Genomic DNA, 24,937 nt, shown 5'->3' on the forward strand with positions numbered 1-24,937 from the left:
GATTGGCCCATCTAGTCAAGAGTCCAGAACACTTCATGATCTAGGCTGCCAGCTAAGCTCAGTGCAGCAGTCCTCCCTGCTGGTGCTCCTCATCTGCTGCCCAGCTCCAGCCAGTCCATGCACCAGCCCGCTTTTCTAAGCCAGGCCTGAGAAGCTACCCAGTGTGTCAAGTCCATGCCTTGCCATGCCTCACAGGAGCTTCTGCCTTACTCATCTCTCCTCATTGTTTCTCCATGGGCTCTGGTCTCCTCTGGGCCTTCACATAAGCTCTTCCCTCTGCTCTGGGCTTGGACAGTTGCGGCCTCCAGGATTCACAGTGCTAAACTCTATGTCCCTGCCCGGTGCTCCCATAGTGCCCCATGTTTCCTATGTGGGATTTAAGTCTGGCCACAATGAAGTACAACCTGTTGGCTGATCCTATTCCCCCCAGAGCAGGGACTGTTGCTATCAGGGTAGCCCCAGGATATAGCCCAGGGCATGGCACAGAGGTGTCCACACACTTGGGTACTGGAGCAATGTCTCCAAATGCCTTACCCAGACCACCGAAGAATGTTTCTGTGACTCACTTTTCCCTTGGTTAGAATAACAGTTATTTCCAAACTTAGTAAAAAGGAGTTTTACAGAAGCCTATAGAACAAAACCAGTAAAAATTACCTACTAGATGGCTCAGTCTGGCCACAGGCTTACTTTAAATTAAAGGTAGAGATCAAGATGGAAAAAAGGAGATGGGTGCAGTGGCACATCCTGTAATCCCAGCTACCCAGAAGGCTGAGGCAGCAGGATCACAAGTTTAAGGTCAGCTCGGGCAACTTTGTTAACACCCTGTCTCAAAATAAAGAGCTGGGGATGTAGATCCACGGTAGACCACTTGCCTAGCATATGTGAGGCTCTGGATTCAATCCCCAGTACTGGTCAGGGGTTAGGGTTGGGGGCACGCAGGGGGAATGGGCTGGATGCAGTGGTATATACCTGTAATCCGTATGATTTGGGAAACTGAGGCAGGGGGATCACAGGTTCAAGTCCAGCACTAATGCAAAGTAAAAAGGGAGGGGGATACAGGACAGTGGTAGAGCACCCTGGGTTAAATCCCAGTGCACATACACAGGCAGATGGTGGACAAAGGCCTAATGGAGGTTCAGCCACTTACAGATGAGCAACTAGAAGCATGAAGGCCTCTTCCCAGGACAGTTCTCCTGGAAGTGGGGGTGGAGTGGGGCAAGGCTGGGAGCCTCGTGGTAGCCTGGAGACTGCTTTACCTTCCAGACAACTCTTTTTCATAACTCCTCAGTCCCTTAGCAATTGGAAAAGAGGATTTTTTTTTCTCTTACTTGGAATGGGGAGAATGAGAGAGAGAGCCATTTTAATTCTGCATCATAAATTTGTAATTTTAACAAGTTTGTCCATTAGCTAATACAATATTTCCCCCCAAAGGGGGGGTGTTAGTATTCATTTTCATAAAGTGCAGATTTAATTCTCAATCATTTGCCTCAGTAAACATCATCTCATTTCAGGTCCTCTCTGGCCCTGCCTAAGGAAGGAGGGAAAAAAGGCTATTTTTGTTTTTACTTAACAATTGTCTAACACCCAGGAAAAAAAAAGAAAAATCCAATAGATAGTTTGTTTTGCAAACATGTTTCCAGGTAAGATTTCAAGGATAACAGTTTTGAGTAAAAAATAATCTTTCAAAATTAATATGAATATACATAACAAAATAACAAGTATATAATTTCGACCTCTAGGCTTATTTGGCAATTTAAAGTTCTCCAGTTATGAAGGTATACAACTGAACAAGAACGGTCACCTTGATCTGTAGCCAAATTATTTTTACTGAAGTCATTTGGAGACATTCTCTTGTTTTGGCCCCTGTAAGAAGCTGATTCTCACATTTCTTTACTGATTATTAAAAAAAAAAAAATCACTGTTTCAGTCCTAAGACACTAATACTCAAGATGGGTTATTTGCTCTACCATATAAGGACTGGCATCTCCTCTGAAGACTAGTGCTAGCACCGGGTTAGGTGCAGAGGTCCAATGGCTCAGCTGCCCAACAGTCACTTCTGTGGGAGTATAAATATGGATTATTAAAGTATAAAATCTGCAAAACCCTCATAATATAGGCAAAATGTTTAAAGGCCAAGAAAAAAAAATGTTTTCTTTTATAAGAAAGTGCAACTGCAGGGTCTCTTGAATGATCTTTTAGACAGTTCTGCAGAAAACTTAGCAGTTTGGCTCAGAAAGAAGAGTTCCCTGTGAGGAATGAAAGTTCTTCCTAGAATTACAAAAGCAAAATTTCAGGCAGCTTTCTGGTAACAAACTGTTAGTTTATGGTACACGATGAGACACATGGGAACTAATAATGAAGGCTTTTGCATCAGCTGTGATTTGCCCAAGGACAGAGCTTCCCCTCACTCCAGGACACTGGGCAGAGGCATTCCTCACATGGAATAGTTACAGACAGCACTTTGTCAGACGCTGACAGCAGGCAGGAAACTAATAGCTGGGAGAGAATCACAAGTGTTTTCATGTGTTTCAGTATTTTTCAGGTCAAATCTCAATACTTTCAAATAAATCACTGAAAATATAGCATTTCCTCTTATCTCCAGTATTTTCCACAGTCAACGGATAATCAGAGTGGAAGGAGAGCTTTCCAGCGGTCACCAGCGCACATCCTATCTCACAGTCAGAGTTTCAGCATTTGTTCGGCTGCTGCTAGGTGGTAAAGGAAATTCTCTGTTGCTGGTGGAAATCTTTTTTGCTTGAGCGCCTCCAAATTGAGGACTCGTTTTCCTCCATCACCCGAAACTTCAGAAAATGGTGCTAGGTTGGTGAAGATTTCTTTTGTTTTTAGGGCAATATCCTTTACAATAGAATAGGAAAATATGCAAAGTGTTAGTATGTGAAAGGTTCAACAGTTATTCCCTAGAATTCTTCCTGCTATTTTATAATTTATCAAACTAACTTTATACATTATGAAACAAAATGACTTAGAAAAATATCATTGATTCTTTTAACCATTTTAGCCATTTGTAAGTATATACTGCAGGAGTGCTAAGTTTATTCACCATGTTGCACAACCATCACCACTATTTCTAGAAATTTCCCACTATCCCAATCAGAAATTCCATCCCTATCAACAATAACCCTCCACCTCTCCCCTCAGAACACTGTGGAGCTCTATTCTGCTTCTTCTAGTGAACTGCTATTCTAGGTACCTCATCTAAGTAGCATCACATGGTATCTGTCCTTTTGCGAATGGCTTATTTCACTTAGCATAACATCATGATGTCCTCAAGGTTCATTTGCAATGCAGCATGTGTTAGATCTTCATTCTTTCTGAAGCTGAATAATATTCACTTGTATTTATGTGCCACCTGTTGTCTCCCCATTCATCTGTTGGTGGGCACCTGGGCTGTTTCCAACTTGTGTGGATTATGAGTAATGCTGCCATGAACACTGGTGTACAGATACCTGTTTGAGTCCCTCCTTTCATTTCTTTTGAGTATATTCCTAGAAGTGCATTGCTGAATCACGGTCATTCTATGTGGATTATTTTTTTGAATATATCTCTTCTCAATAGCCCTCTTTGCCACCCAGCACCTGCCATGGGCTTTCCTCCTGTTCCCTGACACTCCTCTGAGGGCTGAGGACTTGCTGAAGCTCCCCGTTACAATCCTGCCTTTTCCTGGTTTGCCCACATCATTAACTCAATTGTATTTCAGAATTTACAACATGCTGTGCCTTCACTTTCCCTCCCTGAGGTCTCACACTTTATACTGAGTCATCTAAGTATCACTTTTTTTGTTTTTTGGGATGCTAGGGATTGAATTCAGGTGCATTCTACCACTGAGCCACACCCCAGCCCTATTTTGTATTTTATTTAGAGATAGCGTTCCACTGAGTTTCTTAGCACCTTGTTTTTGCTAAGACTGGCTTTGAACTCCCAATCCTCCTGCCTCAGCCTCCTGAGCTGCTGGGATTACAGGGATGCGCCACCGCACCTGGCTTATGTATCACTTTTAGTCCGTGAAAAACAATCCAAATCCAACCAAATCCAAGTATCCCAAACTCAAATTTATATAATAGTGTTTTTTACTGTCATGTTGATGGGGACAGTGCCAATTCACATGGTAGGAAAGAAGCATCGGCAGATTGTCTCATGTCCTTGGAACAAGACCTGTCCACTCTTCCTGGCCACATCCGGACAGGCTGCCAGCACTGAACAGAAGAACAGTGCTGTTGGCCAGTCCCTGCCAAATCCTGCGGCCCCTCATGTCCTGCTCAGAGGGCTGTCTTACCCCCTCGGCCACCTCAACACAGTATTTACTAAGCTTCACAATCATCCTGTTGTGTATTCGTTTTTACTCATCTGCTCCACTAAAACACAGGCTCTGTGAGGGCAGGGGCTCTGCTCACCACCGTGTCTATGCTATTCACTGCTTGATGAGTACTGTCTGGGTAAACAGATATGTGAAGAAGTGTGCCAGGTGGGATGAGGCGAGTTCAGCCTGATTACCAGAGGTGCCCCCAGGTGCCTCAGATGCAGACAAAGGGAGACAAGTCTTTCTAGGCTCCCCAGTCCCAGGGTCTAAGACAGGTTCCGGAGCAGGCACTGGAAGAGGGCAGGCCGTATTCCTCAGGAGAGGAGCAAGGAGCTGGGAACAGGCCAAATACAAAGGGGTTGCAGGCTAGGGGGAGGAGACTAGGCAATACAAGAGAAGTGGGACTCTGGCACCATGTGGAAAGGCCCCAGAAACATAAGCCCTTGCTATCCCATTCTGGCAAAGGCAGAGGAGAGGGTGCCAACTGGTGCACATGGACAGTGGTCAGCTTGACAGGCAGACCCCAAAGAGGAGTTGTCTGTGAAGCGTGTGACGGCAGCCTTGACTCCACGTCTACTGCTGTTCTAAAGACAATATGGCAAAGCTAACTCCTAGCATCTGTCTAGTTTCCTGCTCAGCAGCACTCAACAATCTGTTCCTCTATGAAAATTCCCCTAGGAGGAGAAAAATGTACTGGCCAGCCCAAAATGCATTCCAGTCTGCTTGGCTGTTCACGACTTACCACCAGTGGTCGGCATCAGCACCAGCCCCTATAAGACCTTTCCCCGGAGCCTAATAAACTGACCAGGCCACAGTAGCCACCCTTGCCCACCCATCATCACCACGGCCATGCTGCAAAACCCAACCTGAGCCCTTGCTGCTGGCCTGACCCCCGGTACGTCACTCTGCTACTGTGCACAGCACAGAACAAGCTGGATGTGCCACTCAACAAGGCTGCTGGGGACTTGTAGTGAATGAGCAGGTCAAAGAGTCACCTGTATAACTTGGCTGTCTGACTTCTCTGGATCCTCTGCAGACTGAACAATTAGCTGGCCGATTTCTTTGTGTAGTTTTCCCATTGTCATGGACTCTGGTGAGAGCAAGATAAATAAGTTGTGTGAATATTTAGAAGTTTAAAGAATAAAAATAACCATGCCATTTAACTAAAAACTTGAAAGACCATATTAATCAAAAGGCAGCAGATGACCCCCCACACTTCCACTTTATTACCAAATGCCAATGTGACAAATGCGAGGGGATAGGGCATAATTGGATTTATACACTTCATGGTTCAACACAAAGCATGTCAAAACCAAACCAGATTTCCCCTCCACACCTACCTGATATGAATTTTTATTTTTCTTTCCAGACAAAACCTAATGAAAACTTTAGACTACAATTAAGCTGTGACTTTAAGGCAAGAGTCTGGCTTCCTTGTCCAAGTCTTTACAGTTGAGAATTTTTCATCATAAGGAAATCTTTATGAAAGGAATGTTGTGAAATAAGTGCTTCCTGTCAGTTCTGCAGAAGCCAACTGCGTATTCTGTGTGTTAAAGTCCATAAAACATGAACAAAGGGAACAACCTAAATGACATAAACACTGCTACTGTCCGCAGCATCATTCACAGAAAGTTCCTTTGCCACTCCATTCAGATGGTGCTGCATGGGATAAGCCCATTTTATAGATCCAGTGTAATGGAAAAAATCTATGTATCAATGATCCCTAATGAGCTGACATTCATCAGCCCCCACCTTTAGAAGAAAGGTAAGTGACCACACAAAAGCTGGGATCAGTAATTCCGTCTGCACTACTAACAGTCTAGGTCTACGGGATGAATACTGAAAAGCCCCTCCAGCTTCAGCAGAGCAGGCTAAGCAGGCCTTGAGTGCAGCCACTGGGCTTATATCGCATGTCAACAACAGGGGACTAACCTTTTGCAAGTGGAGCAATGGTGATCTCGCTATCTGCCAGATTCACAAACACGTCATAGAGATCTGGTCTGTTGCTCACCTCCAGGTCTACGAACCCAGCAATGTAACCTGTATCACAAAGATGACCAAATTACTGGAATAGGAAGCAATCATACTGTGAATGTATCAAAAGGGATTTGAGTCTAACAGCTCACCAGCTACTTATCTTCATGATTTTATTTATTTTGAAACTTTCGCTGTATCCTGTGACATTTATTAAGAGTATATGACTGTCATCTGCCTAAAGAAATTCACACAAATTTCAGAATTCCAGAATTTGACTTTTCCATTAGGAATAAGGCTCAAATAAAATATTTACTGTTCAGTCACTGCTTTCTGGGTCAACAATGCCAGGAGGCCGAAGGTAGCACAGACTCACTTAACTGATGTTTCCACCTCAGATCTGTCCCCAGGGAATCAGAGCCAAATGTTGTGTTCTCAAGGACTACATGGACAGGGCATCATTCTCTGCTTTCAGATCTGATACCATAAATGCTAAAGGAATCTCGACAAGACACTAGTATGGCAGTAGGTAAAAAAGTGGATGTGTAACCGATGTGAATCTGCAATATGAATACAGGGTAAAAATGGGAGTTCATAATCCGCTTGAATCAAATGTATGAAATATGATAAGTCAAGAACTTTGTAATGTTTTGAACAACTAATAATAAAAAATTTTTTAAAAAATAAATAAATAAAGGAATCTCGACAACTCAAGAATTAGCAGACTTCTGGAATTGGTGTCAAGACAATGTTCCCAGATTGTTTTAATTTCACAGAGCAATATAATTTGAAAGATGTTTTTTTAAATCATTGCAAATTTTTCTTTTATCAAGTAAGGATATTCCAAAAACTAAAGAAATAAAAACAAAACCCACTACTTAAAGTTTGACCCATACCAATCACATGAGAAAATATGATACCTGCCAGAATGACACTGCTGATTGCTAATTATTCAATAAAGGTCCTGGGCCAAGTGGTTATCCATGTGGAAAATAAATGAGATCAGGGGCTGGGGTGTAAATCAGTGGTACAGCTCATGCTAAGCACATGAGGCACTAGATTTAATCCTCAGCAATCCCCCCAACACACACACACAAATCAGATGTCAACTTACTACACACAAAAAAATAACTCCAGGTAGAATGTGTAAGAAAAACAGTTTTGATTAGAAAATATAAGAGAAGCTGGGTGCCATGGCATGTACCTGCAGTCTCAGCTACTTGGAACACTGAGGTGGGACAATTACGTGAGCTGAGGAGTTCAAGGCCAATCTGAAAAACATGGCAAGACTCCATCTCAAAAAAAACAAAAAACAAACAAAAAATAACCAAGGGGGAGACTATCTCTTTACTCTTGTGGTGTAGATTTTTTTTTTCTAAAAATCATAAAACTCTAATAAATTCCAGTGCATTAAAACTAAGAATTCACTGTGGTGTAATCCCAGCAGCTCAGAAGGCTGTCAGGAAGATTGAAAGCTCAAAACCAGATTCAACAACTGAATGAGGCCCTAAGCAACTTAGTGAGATCTGTTTCAAACTAAAAAATAAGGGCTGAGGCTGTAGCTCAGTGGTAGAGTGCTTGCCTTGCATGCATGAGACCCTGGGTTCGATCCATAGCACCACATAAAAATAAACAAATAAAGATATTGTCCATCTACAACTAAAAAAAAAAAAAAAAACTAAAAAATAAAAAGGGCTGGGGATGTGGCTCAATTTTTAAGTGTTTCTGGGTTCAACCCCCAGTACCAAAAAAAAAAAAATAGGTTGCATTTTGCTGATGGCTACATAACAATGGGAATATACTTAAAAATAGTTATAATAATAAACTTTATATTATAACAATTTTTTTAAAAGTTAAAAATATCTTTTAAAAAACCACTGCATTTGCCAAAGAAATAACAATGATCAGGATTCCCTTCAGGAATGAGCGCGCGCACGCGCACACACGCGCGCACACACACACACACACACAACTTAAATGGGGGGGGGGGCTCAGTGGTAGAGCACTAGCCTAGCATGTGAGGCCATGAGTTCAATCCCCAACACCATAAATCAACAACAACAAAAATATAAACCCTCTTTCAAGCAGGGTCCTTCCTCCCCTGGAATGCTCTTGTCTACCTGTGCACATCTGCAGGGCTTCTAGCTCATCAGTGTTGAGGTGCACATAAGAATGCAGGATGGTCCAATCCTGTCGATGCCACACCAGGGCAGGCAGAGTCCTGGGGAATGAAGGCAAAAACTCAATTACCTGGTTGCTGGCCCACATCTTAGAGAACTTTCCCTTTCTTTCTTCCAGTGGTGAAAATTCAGTGGGTAGAGTCCTGCGGTAAGTCAGAGGCAAAGGTAAGACCATGCCCAAGTATGCTAACACATCCAGGCTGCACATCAAAGCAATGCCATGTTTGAAACTCAGATTTTGGGGTCATTCTGGCTACAAAAAGTTGAGGTTTCCAAGAATCTACAAAGAGTGATGCTTCTAACGTTTTCCTCTAAACATCCCATTCTGCAGCCTGCCACAGAAAAACTAGGAGTAACAACCAAAGTGGCCTGTCCCTCTGGAAGTCTTTCATTTAAATCTAAAATTCCAGTCAATCTTGAAAACCACATTGTGATTGTTTTCAGATAGTGTAAGATTCATTAAAAAAAACTTGTACTATAGGGCTGGGATTGTGGCTCAGCGGTAGAGTGCTCGCCTAGCATACAGGAGGCACTGGGTTTGATCCTCAGCACTACATAAATATAAAATAAAGATAAGATGTCCACCTAAAACTAAAAAATTTTAAAAAAATTTTTAAAAAGACTGCACTACAGAAAGATGTGCCAAAGTTAACTGTGGCTTTGGGAACACACTGGTGCCTGGTGACGTATCTCAGAAGCTACGGACACTGCAGTTTAAGTATAAAGTGTGCGCTAGGGTGCAGCTCAGTGGTGGAGTGCATGTCTAGTGTACAGGAGGCCCCGGGTTCAACTGGAAGCCCTGCCAAAAAGAAAAAAGAGTGTCCTGCTTCACTCAGAAGTATACATGTCGGGAGAACAAGTGAGAGGGAAGAAACATATAGAGTTTTAAAGCCAGAGAGGGCAGGGTTCAAATTCTGGCCCTCTCACTTACTAGGAGGCAATTATGAACAGTAGTCACCTCTAAATCAAGAATGAAGGGCAGGACACATACTAAGCACATGGGCATAAATTATGTTCAGTCCTAAAAACCAGTGTATAAAGTATTATGATCATGCCTTCAGAGACAGAGAAATTGAGGCTCAGAAACACTTAGAATCTTTTATGTGGTCACAAAGCTAACAAGTTGTCCTCCTAGGATTTGAACCCAGGTCTTTCTGACTACAAAGCCTTTCTCCTCAGTATCCTGCCACTTAACCTCTTCAGCCTCATTTTTTTTTTTTTTTTTTTTGGTGCTAGGGATTGAACCCAGGGCCTTGTACATGGGAAGCAAGTACTCTACCAACTGAGCTATATTCCCAGCCCAGCTTCAATTTTTTCATTCATAAAACAAGGCAATGATGTATCCTTGCAGAGTTCCCTATCCCAATAAATAAATTATTTCAATTTAAGGTATCTTACATACAGTAAACCTACCACAAATGCTAATTCCTCCTGCTTTTCAAAAGGATCTAAGAAAAAGTTAGAAAAAGTTAAATAAAAACTCTTTTAAAAAAGTACATTTAGGGGCTGGGGATGTGGCTCAAGCGGTAGCGCACTCTCTTGGAATGCATGCAGCCCAGGTTCAATCCTCAGCACCACATACAAACAAAGATGTTGTGTCCGCCAAAAACTAAAATAAATAAATAAATATTAAATCTCTCTCTCTCAAAAAAAAAAATTACTATAAAAATAAAGAGTTGGGGCTGGGGATGTGGCTTAAGCGGTAGCGCGCTCGCCTGGCATGCGTGCGGCCCAGGTTCCATCCTCAGCACCACATACAAACAAAATGTTGTGTCCACCGAAAAACTAAAAAAAAAAATAAATAAATATTAAAATTCTCTCTCTCTCCCTCTCTCCCTTAAAAAAAAAAAGTACATTTATTTTAACAATAAGAGAGATTGGCAAATTGGAATAGAAGAAACAAAAACTTATCCTTAAAATAAAGGTCAGTAAACTATAGCCTGGGGGCAAATTGCCTGTCTTTGTAAATAAAGTTTTATTGACACAACCATGTTATTCACTTATATGTCTGTGGTTGCTTTTGTGCTGCCTAGTAGCCAAGTGATTAGAATAGAGATTATGTAGCTCACAAGTCTATAATATTCACTCCCTGGTAAAGAAAGTTTGCTAACTCCTTGCTTTAAAATAGTCCCATTTTTTAAATAGACCCATTTCTAAAGTTAAAGAAGAACCTGTCCAAATCCCTGAACCACTAGATCTAGACTGAAACATTAAACCCCAATGGTATTTTACCATCAGAGTATTACATGCTATTCACACCAAATGTGCAACAGAACAGAGCACATGTTACCAGCTAGTGTTCTGAACTGTCTGCCAAGAGTTTGTGCTTTTTAATAACTGGTGACAAGAGTCAGGTATAGTGGCCCACATCTATAATCATAGTGACTTGGGAGGTTGAGACAGAAGGATCCCAAGTTCAAGGTCAACAATTTAGCAAAAATAAAAAGGACTGGGGGAATAGCTCAGTGGTAGAGCACCCTTGGATTCAATATCCAATACCACATACACATACAAAAAGACAATCAGTGACAATACCTGGTAAACTCCTGAACAGCTTCTATTTTAGGGTGATAGACAACAATTCGTTTTTTTAGCATCAATGCCGTGTGTAAGATAACAGTTTCCATTCCAAATTGAGATACAATGTCTTAAAAGAAAAATGATCATGTTATTACATTCAATATTACATACGGTATAAAGTTTTTAACAGAAAGAATTCTTGTCATATGAATGCAGAATTATTTTTAATACAGAGAAAAAAGTTAGGCAAATGTTTAAGCACAAAAACACCTCACTTGGTGGACAGGCATATCTACTATCTTTGCTGGATGCAAAGATGAAGCCAAAATGATAAGGGAACCAACATCTTTCTGTGTCACAAAAATTTCTACCTAAGCAGGCACGGTGGTACCCCCCTGTGATTCCAGCTACTTCTGCCTCCAGACTGAGGTAGGAGGATTCCAAGTTTGAGGCCAGCCTAGGCAGTATAGTGAGAACCTGTTTCAGAATAAAATAAAAAATTCTTGGGATGTAACTCAGTGGTAGAGTGACCCTGATTCATCCCCAGTGCTGGAGGGAATAGACAGAGAGAAAGGGAAAGAGAAAGAGAAAAAAGAAAAAAAATCACCTAATTAAAACAAAAAACAAATCCATTATTTTAGTTCTTTTTCAGCTAGCTTAAAGAACACTAAACATCTCAACAGAATGCTTAGAAATCACAAAGGACAGGAGATCAAAAGCAAAAGGCAGGGAAACAGTTTTCCCTCCTAAAAACCTTAAAGTCTGGGGCTTAGTCTGGGGTTTCTGCCATTTTGGATTTCCTAGCTGGGCGTTAGATTAGGGCTTGATCTTTCCGGATGGAAGCACTAACTGATAAGATCTAAGGAAAAGAAAAACTGTGGAAGTCAGTAGAGACCTTGAGCCATGAAGTTCAACTTGCTAGTGGAAGAACATTCCATTCTGTAGGGTATTAGACACTGGAAATTGAACCCAGGGCTTTTCTTTGCCAGGCAAGTGCTCTTCCATTGAGCGACATCCCTAACCCTCTTTATCTTATTTTGAGACATGTCTTGCCAAGGTGCCCAGTGTGGCCTCCAACTTGAGATCCTCCCAACTCAGCCTCTTGAGCAGTTGGGATTATAGGCATGCAAAGCCACTGCACCAAGATGAAAGAACATTTCTGTGGTAATAGAGTAATATAGGAATTAATGGCACAAAAATATTTTCCTTTGACAGAATTCTAAACCAATTGGAAAATATGGGAGTTGAAGCACTCTCCTATGTAGGCAGTGCGTTACACAGATGAAAAGAATGTATGGAGGGGTGGTACAACAGTCTACAGAGAGGCAGGCCTTGCCTCAGGGATTCTGTTCGTGGCCTGAGTTTTTCTTTCTCTTTTTGTTTGTTTACCTTTGATGGAGCCTGCAAGGTATGCCTTTCGAGCATCAAAGTCCTTGCTAAGGAAAGAGCCATTTTCTTCACTCTGGCAGATCCCCTTGGTAAGAACTGCAATATAACTCTCCATCATTTTAACTGGACTCCCATGTTTCAGGTACATTCTGAAAGAAACAGAAAAAGATGACTGCTTTTACTTTGGCAGCGTTAATCAGAGAATTGCACTGAGGCTAGGCACTGGTACTTTCTAAAGAATCTAAAGCCATTTTGCTCATACACTTGAATGCCTAAATCTTTTCACATGTATTACTTTTCTAATTTATGTAGTAAATGTATTTAATAAAAATACTTGATAGCTAGGCACTGTGGCACATGCCTGTAATCCCAGTGGCTAGGGAGGCTGAGGCAGGAGGATTTCAAGTTCGAAGGCAGCCTCAGCAACAGTGAAGTGCTAAGCAACTCCGTGAGAACCTGTCTCTAAATAAAATACAAAATAGGGCTGAGGATATGGCTCAATGGTCCAGTGCCTCTGAGTTCAATCCCCAGTACAAAAAAAAAAAAAAGGGGGGGGGCTAGGATTGTGGCTCAGTGATACAGCGCTCACCTCGCACAGGCGGGACCCAGGTTCAATCCCCAGCACCACATAAAAATAAAGGCATTGTTTTGTGTCCATCTAGGCCTTAAATAAATAAATAAATAAATATTTTTAAAAATATATAAAAAAAAAAACCACTTGACAAATCTTCAATAGTTCTTTGAAAGCAGTTCTAACCTTACATCTGGAGAAGACTGCTATGATTCCTTACAGCAGGAGAAGAGACTATGGACTCTCCGAGTCCCCATTATTCTCAAGAATATCATATTCTTATCTCCTTTTATGTCTTTGTTCACAACTGGTGTTTTCAGTCATACAACTTTGTTTTATTGCTGCGATTTTCTTTGACAAGAAAAGAGTTTTCCGCGTTGTTCACAGAGAAAGCAGTAATTAGTTGTAGAACCTATACTTATTATCAGAGCTCCCAGAGGTGGCTATATTTAGATAATTAAAAAATCCAAGCTCTTTTAAGTTTCCAGTGATAAATGCACACTAGAGACATTCGTCATCAAATTAAGACTTCCAGAAAATGCTGACAGGAAACTGGCTGCATTTATAGCTCACACAGAGTCAGTGTCTTCCCTTGAAATCTTTTCCTGTGAGCAACTAAACCTAAATTTTGCTTAAGAAAAAAGCCTGATGGGCTGGGGATGTGGCTCAAGAGGTAGCGCGCTCGCCTGGCATGCGTGCGGCCCGGGTTCGATCCTCAGCACCACATACCAACAAAGATGTTGTGTCTGCCGAGAACTAAAAAATAAATATTAAAAAAAAACTCTCTCTCTCTCTCTCTCTCTCTCACACGCTCTCTTTAAAAAAAAAAAAAAAAAAGAAATAAGCCTGGGGCTGGGGTGCGACTCAGTGGTAAAGCGCATGCTTAGCATGAGTGAATTTCAATCTCCAGCTCCAAAAGAAGAAGAAGAAAAAAAAGATAATGATTCAGTCTAGCTAGGCCTTTCAGGAGCTGATATGATAGAAAGTTGGGAAGAAAATAACACTGATGTTTTAAGAAAAACACTTAAGGGGCTGAGGATATGGCTCAAGTGGTAGAGCACTCGCCTAGCATACATGAGGCACTGGGTTCGATTCTCAGCACCACATAAAAATAAAATAAAGATATTGTGTTCACCTAAAACTAAAAAATAAATATTTAAAAAAAGAAAAAAACACTTGAAATTATATTTATTGTAGACTAATTGAAAAATGCTCATGTTTTTTACTTCTTTTTTTTTTCCTTTTGGTATTAGGGATTGAACCCAAAGGGGTTTTGCCACTTAGCCACATTCCCAGACCTTCTTATTTTTTCTTTTGAGACAGAGTCTTGCTAAGCTGCTTAGGGCCTCACTGAGTTGCTGAGGCTGGCCTTGAACTTGTGATCTTCCTGCCTCAATCTCCCTTGTTGCTGGGATTACAGGTAAGCATGACTGTACCCAGCTTTTTTTTTTTTTTTTTTTTTGAGATGGATCTCATCATATTGCTTAGGCTGATCTCCTACTCTTGAACTCAAGGGATTCTCTTGCCTCAGCCTCCTGAGTGTGGGGACTGAGCTAAATGTTAGTGTTTTAACTGGTAACCAAGTTTTGTTAGTCATCAGCAGGGTTTTTTTTCCCCCCTAATTTCAAATAAACTGGGGGTAAGGGAGGTGAAGAACAATGAATACAGTGGGTTTTCTTAATGGAAAACCATGAACTCAAGCTTATATATGAAGAAAACATCTTTGTTAGGATAGAAAGAAAAGATCACAAAGGCTGAATGGGGGGAGTCAGGAGGCAAAATGGGAGGCTGGGGAACAGGGAGGAGGGATCTTAATTTTCACTATATACTCTTCTGTATTATTGATCTTTAAAATATTCTGTTTTATTGCCACCAACAAAAATGCCATTAACATTACAAAATAGAAATAATATACAGTAATGCAGAAGACAAACATAAAAGTTGATGAATAAGACGACTTCCTAGGTGGCAACTCTGGGCTGTGAAGGACACAACAGAGAAAGGAATTCCTAAACTACTCCCTGGGAGAACTACACAGTGCAATCCAGTGGGCCTTGTCCAGACAGACTCCATAGGCTGTCACATCTGTCACAGCTGAGTCCAGGTGTTCAGAAAACCATGGTTCTTCACCAGGGCCACTGCTACAGGGACTAGAGGATAAAGGAGGTCATGGCAGAGGGTGCCACCAAGGGACTGAAGCCTGAGCATGTGGCTTTTGCTGCCACTGTGAGCAATGTGTTGTGGGAGGCAAGCCTGCCTGCTTCTCTGCCCAGAAGTAGAAGGAGCACCTCCATGCTGACCTCACCTCCATGAAGAAGCATTTGCCTGCGCATAAGCACGTAGACATACGTGTGGGCATGCGATGCAGGGTAGGGGTAGAGGAGATGGCTGGCAAGAGCTCCAAGTCCTTATTTCTTTTACTCCATGATGGAGAAGAGAATCCAAAATGCTACCCCACCCAGGCACTGCAGAAGCTAAAGACCCTCTAGGTATCCTCCCGGACAGGAAGTGGGGTCTGAAACAACCCTGCCTTCTGGATCCTAGAGTATCTCCCAGGGATTTCAGTTGAGTAACCTAACCCTGACTCCATCAAGTGAAATGGGAGTCCAGTATTTGTTCAAAAAAACCTCTTTTAGGCTGGGGTTGTGGCTCAGTGGTAGAGCACTTGCCTAGCATGTGTGAGGCACTGAGTTTGATTCTCAGCACTACATATAAATAAATGAATAAAATAAAGGTCCATCAACATCTAAAAAAATATTTTAAAAAATACCTCTGTAGTGTTTTTGGTTTATGGCTTCTGGGTAGCGTCTCTTCTAGGAATCATAGCTACCCTCCATGTCAGTGCCACAATAGCAGAAAGTTGTTTATATTCCATAGTGAGCCATGTGCCTGGAATTTACCTTACAACAGCAAGAGGTCTTTCTTACTGTAGCTAGCAGCACAAATGGTAAAAAAAACTCAGTCAAAAATATAATCTAACTGAAACACTTAAGTAATAAGATTTAAGTTTTTGTTTTTTAATTTTTTTTGTTTAGTGCACATGTATGTGGGGGGATATGCAGCATGAAAAATGCAAAAAAGCAACCATTTATTGGGTTTACAGTGGGAAAAACAATTTCTTCTACTTTTCCACAAAACTATACATAACATCTAGAATTGCAATTTTTTCAAGTGGTAATATTAAAAAGAACGACATGAAAACTAAAACTTATAGAAACCTCCATCATTAAAGAGTCAATGCCCCTAATAATAGGACACAATTTCATTAAGTCATTTAGATATACTTGAGAAAAAAACAGATTGGTAGGGCTGGGGATGTGGCTCAAGCGGTAGCGCGCTCGCCTGGCATGCGTGCGGCCCGGGTTCGATCCTCAGCACCACATACCAACAAAGATGTTGTGTCCGCCGAGAACTAAAAAATAAATATTAAAAATTCTCTCTCTCTCTCTCTCCTCTCTCACTCTCTCTTTAAAAAAAAAAAAACAGATTGGTATATTTTAGATAACTATTTTCAATAGCAGGGATGTAACTAAAAGAATCTACTTGAATCACAATTAATATATCAATCACAATTTCCCAGCCCCTCAGCAGTCTAGCTAAAAAAAATATTTTTCTGTGCTTTGGCAGAATTCAAAATATCTATTAACTTTACCCCAAATCACTGCCACACACAGGTATTGACACATATGAACCAGTTTACCACTTGGTCAAGTATTTAATTTATCCATCCTGCAAAAGAAACTTCCTAGGTTAAAAGTCAGTAGAAGTAACAGATAAAAAACGGCAAGTAACCTGAGGCATCCAGACTACGACAGCTATGCAAACTGCTTTTTCTCTTCCCTTAGCCCATTCTCCCAGATCAGGTGCAAAATTAACAAAGCAGAACAGAAAGTCCTTCTTTACAAAAGAGGCTTTGGAGGGCCACTACAGGGTGAGTTAGGGGAACAGAGGGCTGAAATTGGCTTCCTCCATGTAGAAATCTGCTTTATTGAGTGTGATCTTCATTTTGGCATATTAGCATTTAACACAGTTTTCATACAGACCTACACAATATCCTAGCGAAGGCAGCATATTTCTCTGGATTAAAATCTTTGGCGGTCAGAACAATAGAAAAATGAGTCACCTGTCCGAAAGAAACAAAAAGGATACCTTAATAGAATTTAATAAATACTTTAACAGAAGGGTAATTTATTACTTTGGTCTAGCAAACCTCTTGTACAAGAAATACCAGCATTAAAAGGAAAAGCTGAAAATATAAAAAGTTCTCACTTGCTTCTCTATTACTTGTATATGTTTATTTATAATAGATAAGTATGTATTTATTTATATGTACATGTATTTAGTAAGATATTTACATTCAGATATTTAATTTCCTACATAAAAATCCAATAATTTTAGAAATATTTTTTCAAAAACACACAAAAAATTTCACTCATATATCAAAAAACGTAAATTTTTTTAGTAGCCAGTGTTGGTTTAAAAACACTCGTCATCCCCAAAAAACAAATGCCAAATGTCTTCTTTGATATAATGAGAGCAACTAAGAACAGAGCAGGGAGGAAGAGCAGGAGGAAAAGATTAACGTTAAACAGAGACATGAGGTGGGAGGGAAAGGGAGAGAAAAGGGAAATTGCATGGAAATGGAAGGAGACCCTCATTGTTATACAAAATTACATATAAGAGGTTGTGAGAGGAATGGGAAAATAAACAAGGAGAGAAATGAATTGCAGTAGATGGGATAGAGAGAGAAGATGGGAGGGGAGTGGAGGGGGGGATAGTAGAGGATAGGAAAGGTAGCAGAATACAACAATTACTAATATGGCATTATGTAAAAATGTGGATGTGTAACTGATGTGATTCTGCAATCTGTATTTGGGGTAAAAATGGGAGTTAATAACCCACTTGAATCTAATGTATGAAATATGATATGTCAAGAGCTTTGTAATGTTTTAAACAACCAGTTAAAAAAAAAGAGGCCAAAAAAATAAATAAAAACACTCGTCAAAGCAAAACTAGGACCGCTAAATCAGACCTATGAGGGTTGCAATTATAGTTCAGTGATAAAGTGCTTGCCTAGTGTGTATGAGGCACTAGGTTCAATCTTCAATAAAAAAATAAATAAACAAATAAATAAAATAAAGGTATTGTGTCTATCTACGACTAAAAATTTTTTTTTTTTTAATTCCATCCTTATAGGGCTGGGGATATAACTCAGTTGGTAGAGTGCTTGCTTCCCATGCACAAGGCCCTGGGTTCAATCCCCAGCACATACACACATACGCCCACAAATATTATATATATAAAAGAACCAGACCTATCAATTTAGCAACTGTTTTTCATCAATGAGACAGAATGGAAAACAGCAAAATACATGTCAGATTCTGAAATAGTCAACTCTCTATACAGTGCTCTAAGGAGTATTATTCTAGGGCTGAGGTTGTAGCTCAGTGGTACAGCCCTTGTCTAGCATGTGTGAGGCACTGAGAGTTCTATTCTCAGCAATGCATATAATATAAATAAATAAAGATATTGTGTCCATCTACAATGAAAATAAATAAATAAATGGTATTATTCGAACAAGCTTCCTTTATTTATATGCCTCTATTATTGTAAATATATATTTCTGATAATCATATGCCTGATATTTCCATTAATAAGACAAAACTCAGAACTTTATTAAAAGCAAAAGCATTGAAGAAAAAAAATTTTTTTTAAATCACACTTGAAGCATAAGAACTTTCTCTAAATCTTGCTGACAGTGATGCTGCCATAACTTGCAGTCTTTAGTGCAAAACATGAGATAAGTGCACTGGAAGCTGCATCAAGACTTCTCATCAAAAACTTTAAGGACAGACACTAAAGATCTTAAACAGCTTGGAACCTATCTTCTTGCATATTTACATTTTCTAATTATAAGTCTCTATTTTGTCTTTAACTTGGAACCATTCCTAAATTGTTGCCTTCTTAATATTTTAAATGTAATTTCTTAAGTTTTAAATTCGTTTTCTGTACATGCTTCATATAGTTCCATTACAGCTGAAAAAAATTAACCCAAAAAAGGGAAGAGAATTGCCTCTGGTGTATGGTATATGCCAGAGGTTCAGCCACTTCATTCTAATATTCCTTTTTTTAAAAAAAAAAAAATCTTTTTTATAGTTACAGATGGATAGCATGCCTTTATTTATTTATTTATTTTAATGTGGTGCTGAGGAGAACCCAGTGCCTCACACATGCTAGGCAAGTGCTCTGCCACTGAGCTACAGCCCCAACCCTACCTAATATTCTTTCCTTTGAAAAAACCTGCCTGCTTGTGATTAGGAAAGTCTACAATAACCATGTAATGATTTCACCATGTCACATTGATACTATTGTTATTTTATTTTATTTTTTGTCAGTACTGGGGATTGAACCCAGTTTCACCCATTCTAGATGAGCACTCTACCACTGAGCTACATTCCCAGCCTTTCACTGATACCATTCTTATGAAACAACACACCAATAAAAGCCTTCTTAATACAAGAATTTTCTTTTTTTTTAAACATTTTTATTAGTTGTTGATGAATTACTTTGTCTATTTATTGGTATGTGATGCTGAGAATCAAACCCAGTGCCTCACACATGCTAGGCAAGCGCTCTACCACTGAGCCACAATCCCAGCCCAATACATGAATTTTCTTAATTATCATTTTTAAATTCCTAATATATCCTTATTATTTATAAGCAAATGAAAAAAACTTAAATCTGCCAAGAATAATTATATCTTCTAAGATAGCTTCTAATTATGGAAGAATACTTCTTTCCACTTTTAACCAGTCATGGCTTTAAAACTACTTTTACATTTTTACTCCACCCAACTATAACCTTGATAAGGAGGAGACCAAATGTGTCAGTATTGGTTACCACTCTACCAACCACAAAAAATACTTATAGAATCAACGAGTGAAGTATGAAAGAAAACATTCCCAAATGAAAGTAGCAATGTTTTCCATAAATAAGATCTAAAGCTGAGTTTTGGAACAATTTTATATCACTTAAAATTTTTGCAGTCATACCTTTTTCAAAACTGAAGAATCTGGAACTTCAATTGTTGTGATATAAAACCATGTTCTTCTGTACTGCCCAAAGACAAAGGGATGGAGAAGTTTGTTTTCGTCTGTGAGACAGCATTTTCTGAGCAGCAGATTCCTTAATGCGGCTGTCGTGGAAGGGTAACACCACACCCACAGAACTTCTCCATTTGTGTCCTTTTCTACGGTGGAAAGATGGTCACTGTGAGAATGCCAAACAGCAGCAAGGAAGTGAATTGATTGGTTACTCACAGGCACCTAGTGGAATCAGTTTTAATACCCCATTTTACAAAGAAACCTGGAGCACTAGAGACACCAATTCCCATGAATTCATGATTTTGAACTGTAGACACCAGAGTAAAAGTTTTTTTATGACAAATCACAAATGAAAATTTAGCTATAGATATTTGGTATATCCTCCCTATCTCCTCCCACACCAATATTATTTACTTGTAATTATACTAAGTTTTTATCTAGTTCTAAGAATCTTTAATAAATATAGAAAAGATTTGTTATAAAAGAAAAAGAAAAAGGGATATAGCATCCCACAGCTGGTGCTGAAAAAAAATTTTTTTTAAATAAGAAGTGAAGAAGATGGTGTCATTTCTTTTAAATCATGTCATATACCAATTGTGCAAATTCCCAGTCCCTGAAGTTTTTAAAATAATAATAAATAATAAAGTTTTATCCAGTCATATGTGTAGCTTTATCATCAAATACCTCAATTATAAAAAGAAAACTTTGCTAATAATAAAATTCACGGGGCTAGGGGTATAACTGTAACTGAGTAGTAGAGTGCTTGCCTGGCATAATGCAAGCGGCCCTTGTTTGATTTAAAGCAAAGGGTGGGGGGAAGCAAGGCAAAAAGAACTTAAACTTTAGAGAAACAGCCTACTGCATATATAGCAGTAAAAATTACATTTGGGAACTGGGGGATACAGTTCTGTGGTAGAGGACTGGTGTAAGTCTCTAGGTTTGGCTCTGGGGGGAAATATATATATATTCATATATTTAAAATATATTTATATATATAATTTTTTAAATACAAGTTTTGATAGACTTTTTATGCAGTATGATTTTAAATGTGTAACTAGATTAAATAATATAAACATTTTAAAAGCTCTTATATTATGGAAAATATCAACTATGTAAAAATTAGAGAATAATAAAATTAATTTCCCTTCTCTATCACTGATCTTCAACAATTATCAAAACCAGGTCTTTCATTTTTCATATGGGAAAGGGATATCCCTCCCTCCCCTTATAAAATTTTTTATTTTATTATTATTATTATTAGGTACAGGGGATTGAACCTAGGGGCTTTTTACCATTGAGTTACATGCCCGGCTCTTTTTATTTTGAGACAGGGTCTCACTAAGTTACTTAGGAACTCACTAAACTGCTAAGACTGGCCTCCTACACTTAATCCTCCAGCCTCAGTGTCCCAAGTTGCTGGGATTACAGGTGTGGGCCACCAAAACAGGCTACAATAATTTTTAAAGAGATGAGGTCTTGCTATGTTGCTCTGCCTGGGCTTGAACCAAGCAATCCTCTTGCCTCGATCCCCTATGTAGCTGGGACTACAGATGTCACCACACCACTGGCACCACCTTTATTTTGAAACAAATCCCTTCTAAATGCATGTCAATATGAAAAACAAATCTTCTGAATTAAAAAATATGATGATAAGGGGCTGGGAATATAGCTCAATTGGTAGAATGCTTGCCTCACATGCACAAGGCCCTGGGTTCAATCCCCAGCACCACACACACACACACACACACACACACACACACACACACAATGATAAGTTATCTTTTTCTTCCTTGCTACTAGATAAAGTCAGTCTCCCTCGTCCTTAATTCAGAAGTAACTTCTGGCTGTATTTTAGGTTTTGCTTTAAAGCAGTTTTCAAATCGGGTTAGAAATGAATTCAGGAAGCTGTTCCCTGATAAATGTACTCTTTTGAGACAATGAAAAAATAATCAACACATTTCTCCAGTTCTCTAAGTCTAAGCAATGTTCTTGTACTTTGTGGGGATAGAAAGAGCATTTGAGGGTGTGTTAAAACCTCAGGAGAATAAGACTTTTTCAAAAAGAAACGATAGACGTTTATTTTCCTTCAGGCAGCTGAGTGCTGACAAATGACTCCTTGAGATGCCCACCCCTCAAGCACTGCACACGTTCTTGTTTGCCCCGAGATCCAACGAACTTCCCAACCATCAACTCCTCAAAGCTAACCGGGATCCCACTGGAGAGTGTGCAGGAACTCCAGCTCCGCGCACGAGCTCGATCATATGATGCCGGAGTTCTCCACTGGTATTCCCAGCGTGTGTCGTGCACAAATGACACCTTGGGCTTACATCTGAGGTTACCCACACGGGGTATCGTTAATCTGTGTGTAACGCCCAGCACCCGGGCCCAGCCACTGGGTCTCCAACCGCTAGATCCCACCACCCGGGCCGGGGCTCCGCGGCGCCGCTGGCGCCGCTCCGCAGGATGGCCAGCCATCTCCCGGCTCGCCGCTCGGGAGCGGCTCCCACCCGGCCCACCCGGCCTCGGCAGTCTCCCAGGTCTACGGCAGCCCGAACCTCGGGCTCCGCCCGGCAATCTCAGGCGTGCTGGAGGAGCTCGGTCCTGGCGTCCGGGTGGCCCGGGCGGCCTCGGGACCTGCAGGCTCCCCGCGCGGCCGCAGGCCCCCGCGCCTAGAAGGCCAGGCCCCGCTGCTCCCAGCCCAGGCCCAACACCACCGGAGCCACGGCCTCCCACGCAGGCGGCGCCGGAACTGGGGTGGGCGCCTGCGTCCTCACCGATCAGCCCAACCCCGAGCATCAGCTGAGTGTCCGCCGCCCCAGTCGCAGCCATCTTCTGCAGCCGCCGCTGCGCGCCGCTCTGGCCCCAGACCGCCAGCCCCGCCCCTCGAGGAGGCCCCGCCCCTCACATGTGGGCCCGCCCCTCAAGGAGGCCCCACCTCGGCCCGGCCCGGCCCCGCCTCAGCTGGTCGGACGTCTTCCGGCTCCGCATTCGGAGGTCCTTGGACCTTGACCTGCTGGAACCTGTCCCAACCACCCGGGCCCTCGCGGTTTCCCTAACCCGATCTTCATCGGCCAGCTCCTCAGCCCACTCCAAGCTTCTCTACCCTCCTCATTCTAGCTCCTTCTTGCAAACTGGCTCCAAAGGACAAGTTACCCAGTTCCTGAAAATTGAGGTAGCCTGAGGATGGGGGAGTGCCCCCATTCATTCACTCATTCATCCAGCTTTTCGGAAATTGAAAACAATAAATAATCGAGGACCTAACACGTACCAGGAACAGTGTTGACCACAAACATTCTAGTGAGGAAGATGACAACTATCGAAGTAAAAAAATAATACTAGGAGGCGTCTGAGTGATAATCCTAGGAACGCAAGTGTAGTGTGTTGATAAATAGAGGTGTGCTGATTGAAGATGGGTGTCTAGGAAGCCAAGGAAGCCTGAGGAAGGGATTCCAGAACCAAGATCTGAAGGATAGGAAGAAACTGGACAAAACAAAACGTTTGGGTGACTCCAGGATCCTTCCTCCTGTGTTCTCTGCCCACCTCCAGCTCCATATCACACAAAATGAACCATGAAGAAGACCTTCGTGCTTATCAGCACACAATCCCACCCCCATCTTTTAAAAAGTTTTTTTATGGGCTGGGGATGTGGCTCAAGCGGTAGCGCGCTCGCTTGGCATGCGTGAGGCCCAGGTTGAATCCTCAGCACCACATACAAAGATGTTGTGTCCGCCAAATACTAAAAAATAAATATTAAAAAATCCTCTCTCTCTCCCTCTCTCTTTAAAAAAAAAAAAAAAAGTTTTTTTTTACTATGAAATATTTCATACATGAATACCAACTCTCTATAAAGACAAAATCACAACCGTTTATTTACTGATTTGTTTAGCTATTGGATATTGAACCCAGGGGTGTTATACAACCTCTTTTTTTTTTTTTTTTTTTTTTGGAACGGGATCTCACTAAATTGCCCAGGCTACCTTCCAACTTATGAGGCTGCCTCAGCCTCTCTACTCACTAGAATTATAGGCAACAGCCTCTGCACAGGCTTGAATTTTAAGCTGAGAAGAGGCTGGCTTTATAGACAGAAAAAGAAAAAGAAAAGAAAAGAAAAAAGCAGAAATGAAGAACAAAAGGGGATTGGCCGTTTCAAAGTTATTTCATTTTGGGGTTAAAACAGGCTTTCTTTCTGCCTTCTCTGCTACTCAGGTAAATTGGGCCTCTTCTGATGGGTCATTGTGAATCGCCTGTTTTCTGAAAACAGGCCCCATTTTCAAGTTGAGTTTGATTACTTGGCATTTAGGATGAGTCATTTCCTTTTAGTTTGCTGTGTTCTGTTGGGCTTAGTGCAGGAGCTTAGTCCAAAACAATGGCCTCCTATACATTTTATTTTATTCAACACATTCTAAGGAAGATGTGTAGTCACAAACCAACTTAGGACATCAGAATTCACAAAAGAAATCAAAGCTACCCCTAGTCTTCCTCAATTCCCTTCCCCTGTTATTTTGTTAGGTTGTTATTTTCCTGTTTTAAAACTTTAACACATATCATCCCATAAAATATTGTTTTCCTTACTTTGAAACTTTACACCAATTTAACAGTAGCTCACTTTAAATTTATTTATTTTTTGTAGTTGTGAATGGACAGAATGCCTTTGTTTTGTTTATTTTTATGTGGTGCTGAGGATAGAACCCAGTGCCTCACACATACTAGGCAAGTGCTGTGCCACTGAGCTACTCACACTTCTTGACTGCTGGGCATTGTTGTGTTTTATTCATATCACTTCCTTAAATCTCCACATCACCCCGTGTGCAGGGCCTGTTCTGACTCCCAACTTACAGGTGATGAAAATGAAAGGTGATGCAACTTGCCCAGGTTCACAGGA

General features: G+C 40.8%; 1 protein-coding gene across 3 annotated transcripts; it reads right to left on the reverse strand.

Annotated features, from left to right (window-relative positions):
- Positions 1 to 2,299: 2,299 nt before the first annotated feature.
- Dennd10 (DENN domain containing 10) lies at positions 2,300 to 22,971 on the reverse strand. 3 transcript variants are annotated; one of them, XM_078041104.1, is made up of 9 exons: positions 22,830 to 22,971; positions 20,005 to 20,201; positions 16,996 to 17,075; positions 12,382 to 12,530; positions 11,008 to 11,119; positions 8,413 to 8,513; positions 6,251 to 6,358; positions 5,314 to 5,408; positions 2,300 to 2,856 (listed from the first exon to the last, which is right to left on the reverse strand). In XM_078041104.1, exons 1-9 carry the CDS (start codon positions 22,882 to 22,884, stop codon positions 2,680 to 2,682), a joined length of 1,074 nt encoding a protein of 357 aa, XP_077897230.1. In that variant the 5' UTR covers positions 22,885 to 22,971; the 3' UTR covers positions 2,300 to 2,679. The 3 variants fall into 3 exon arrangements, with proteins under 3 accessions (XP_077897230.1, XP_077897292.1, XP_013212031.1); XM_078041166.1 differs by lacking the exon at positions 22,830 to 22,971 and adding an exon at positions 22,611 to 22,796; XM_013356577.4 differs by lacking the exons at positions 16,996 to 17,075; positions 22,830 to 22,971.
- Positions 22,972 to 24,937: the final 1,966 nt, after the last annotated feature.

This window comes from Ictidomys tridecemlineatus, chromosome 1 (genome assembly GCF_052094955.1).
Source record: "Ictidomys tridecemlineatus isolate mIctTri1 chromosome 1, mIctTri1.hap1, whole genome shotgun sequence".
Classification (NCBI taxonomy): Eukaryota; Metazoa; Chordata; class Mammalia; order Rodentia; family Sciuridae; genus Ictidomys; species Ictidomys tridecemlineatus.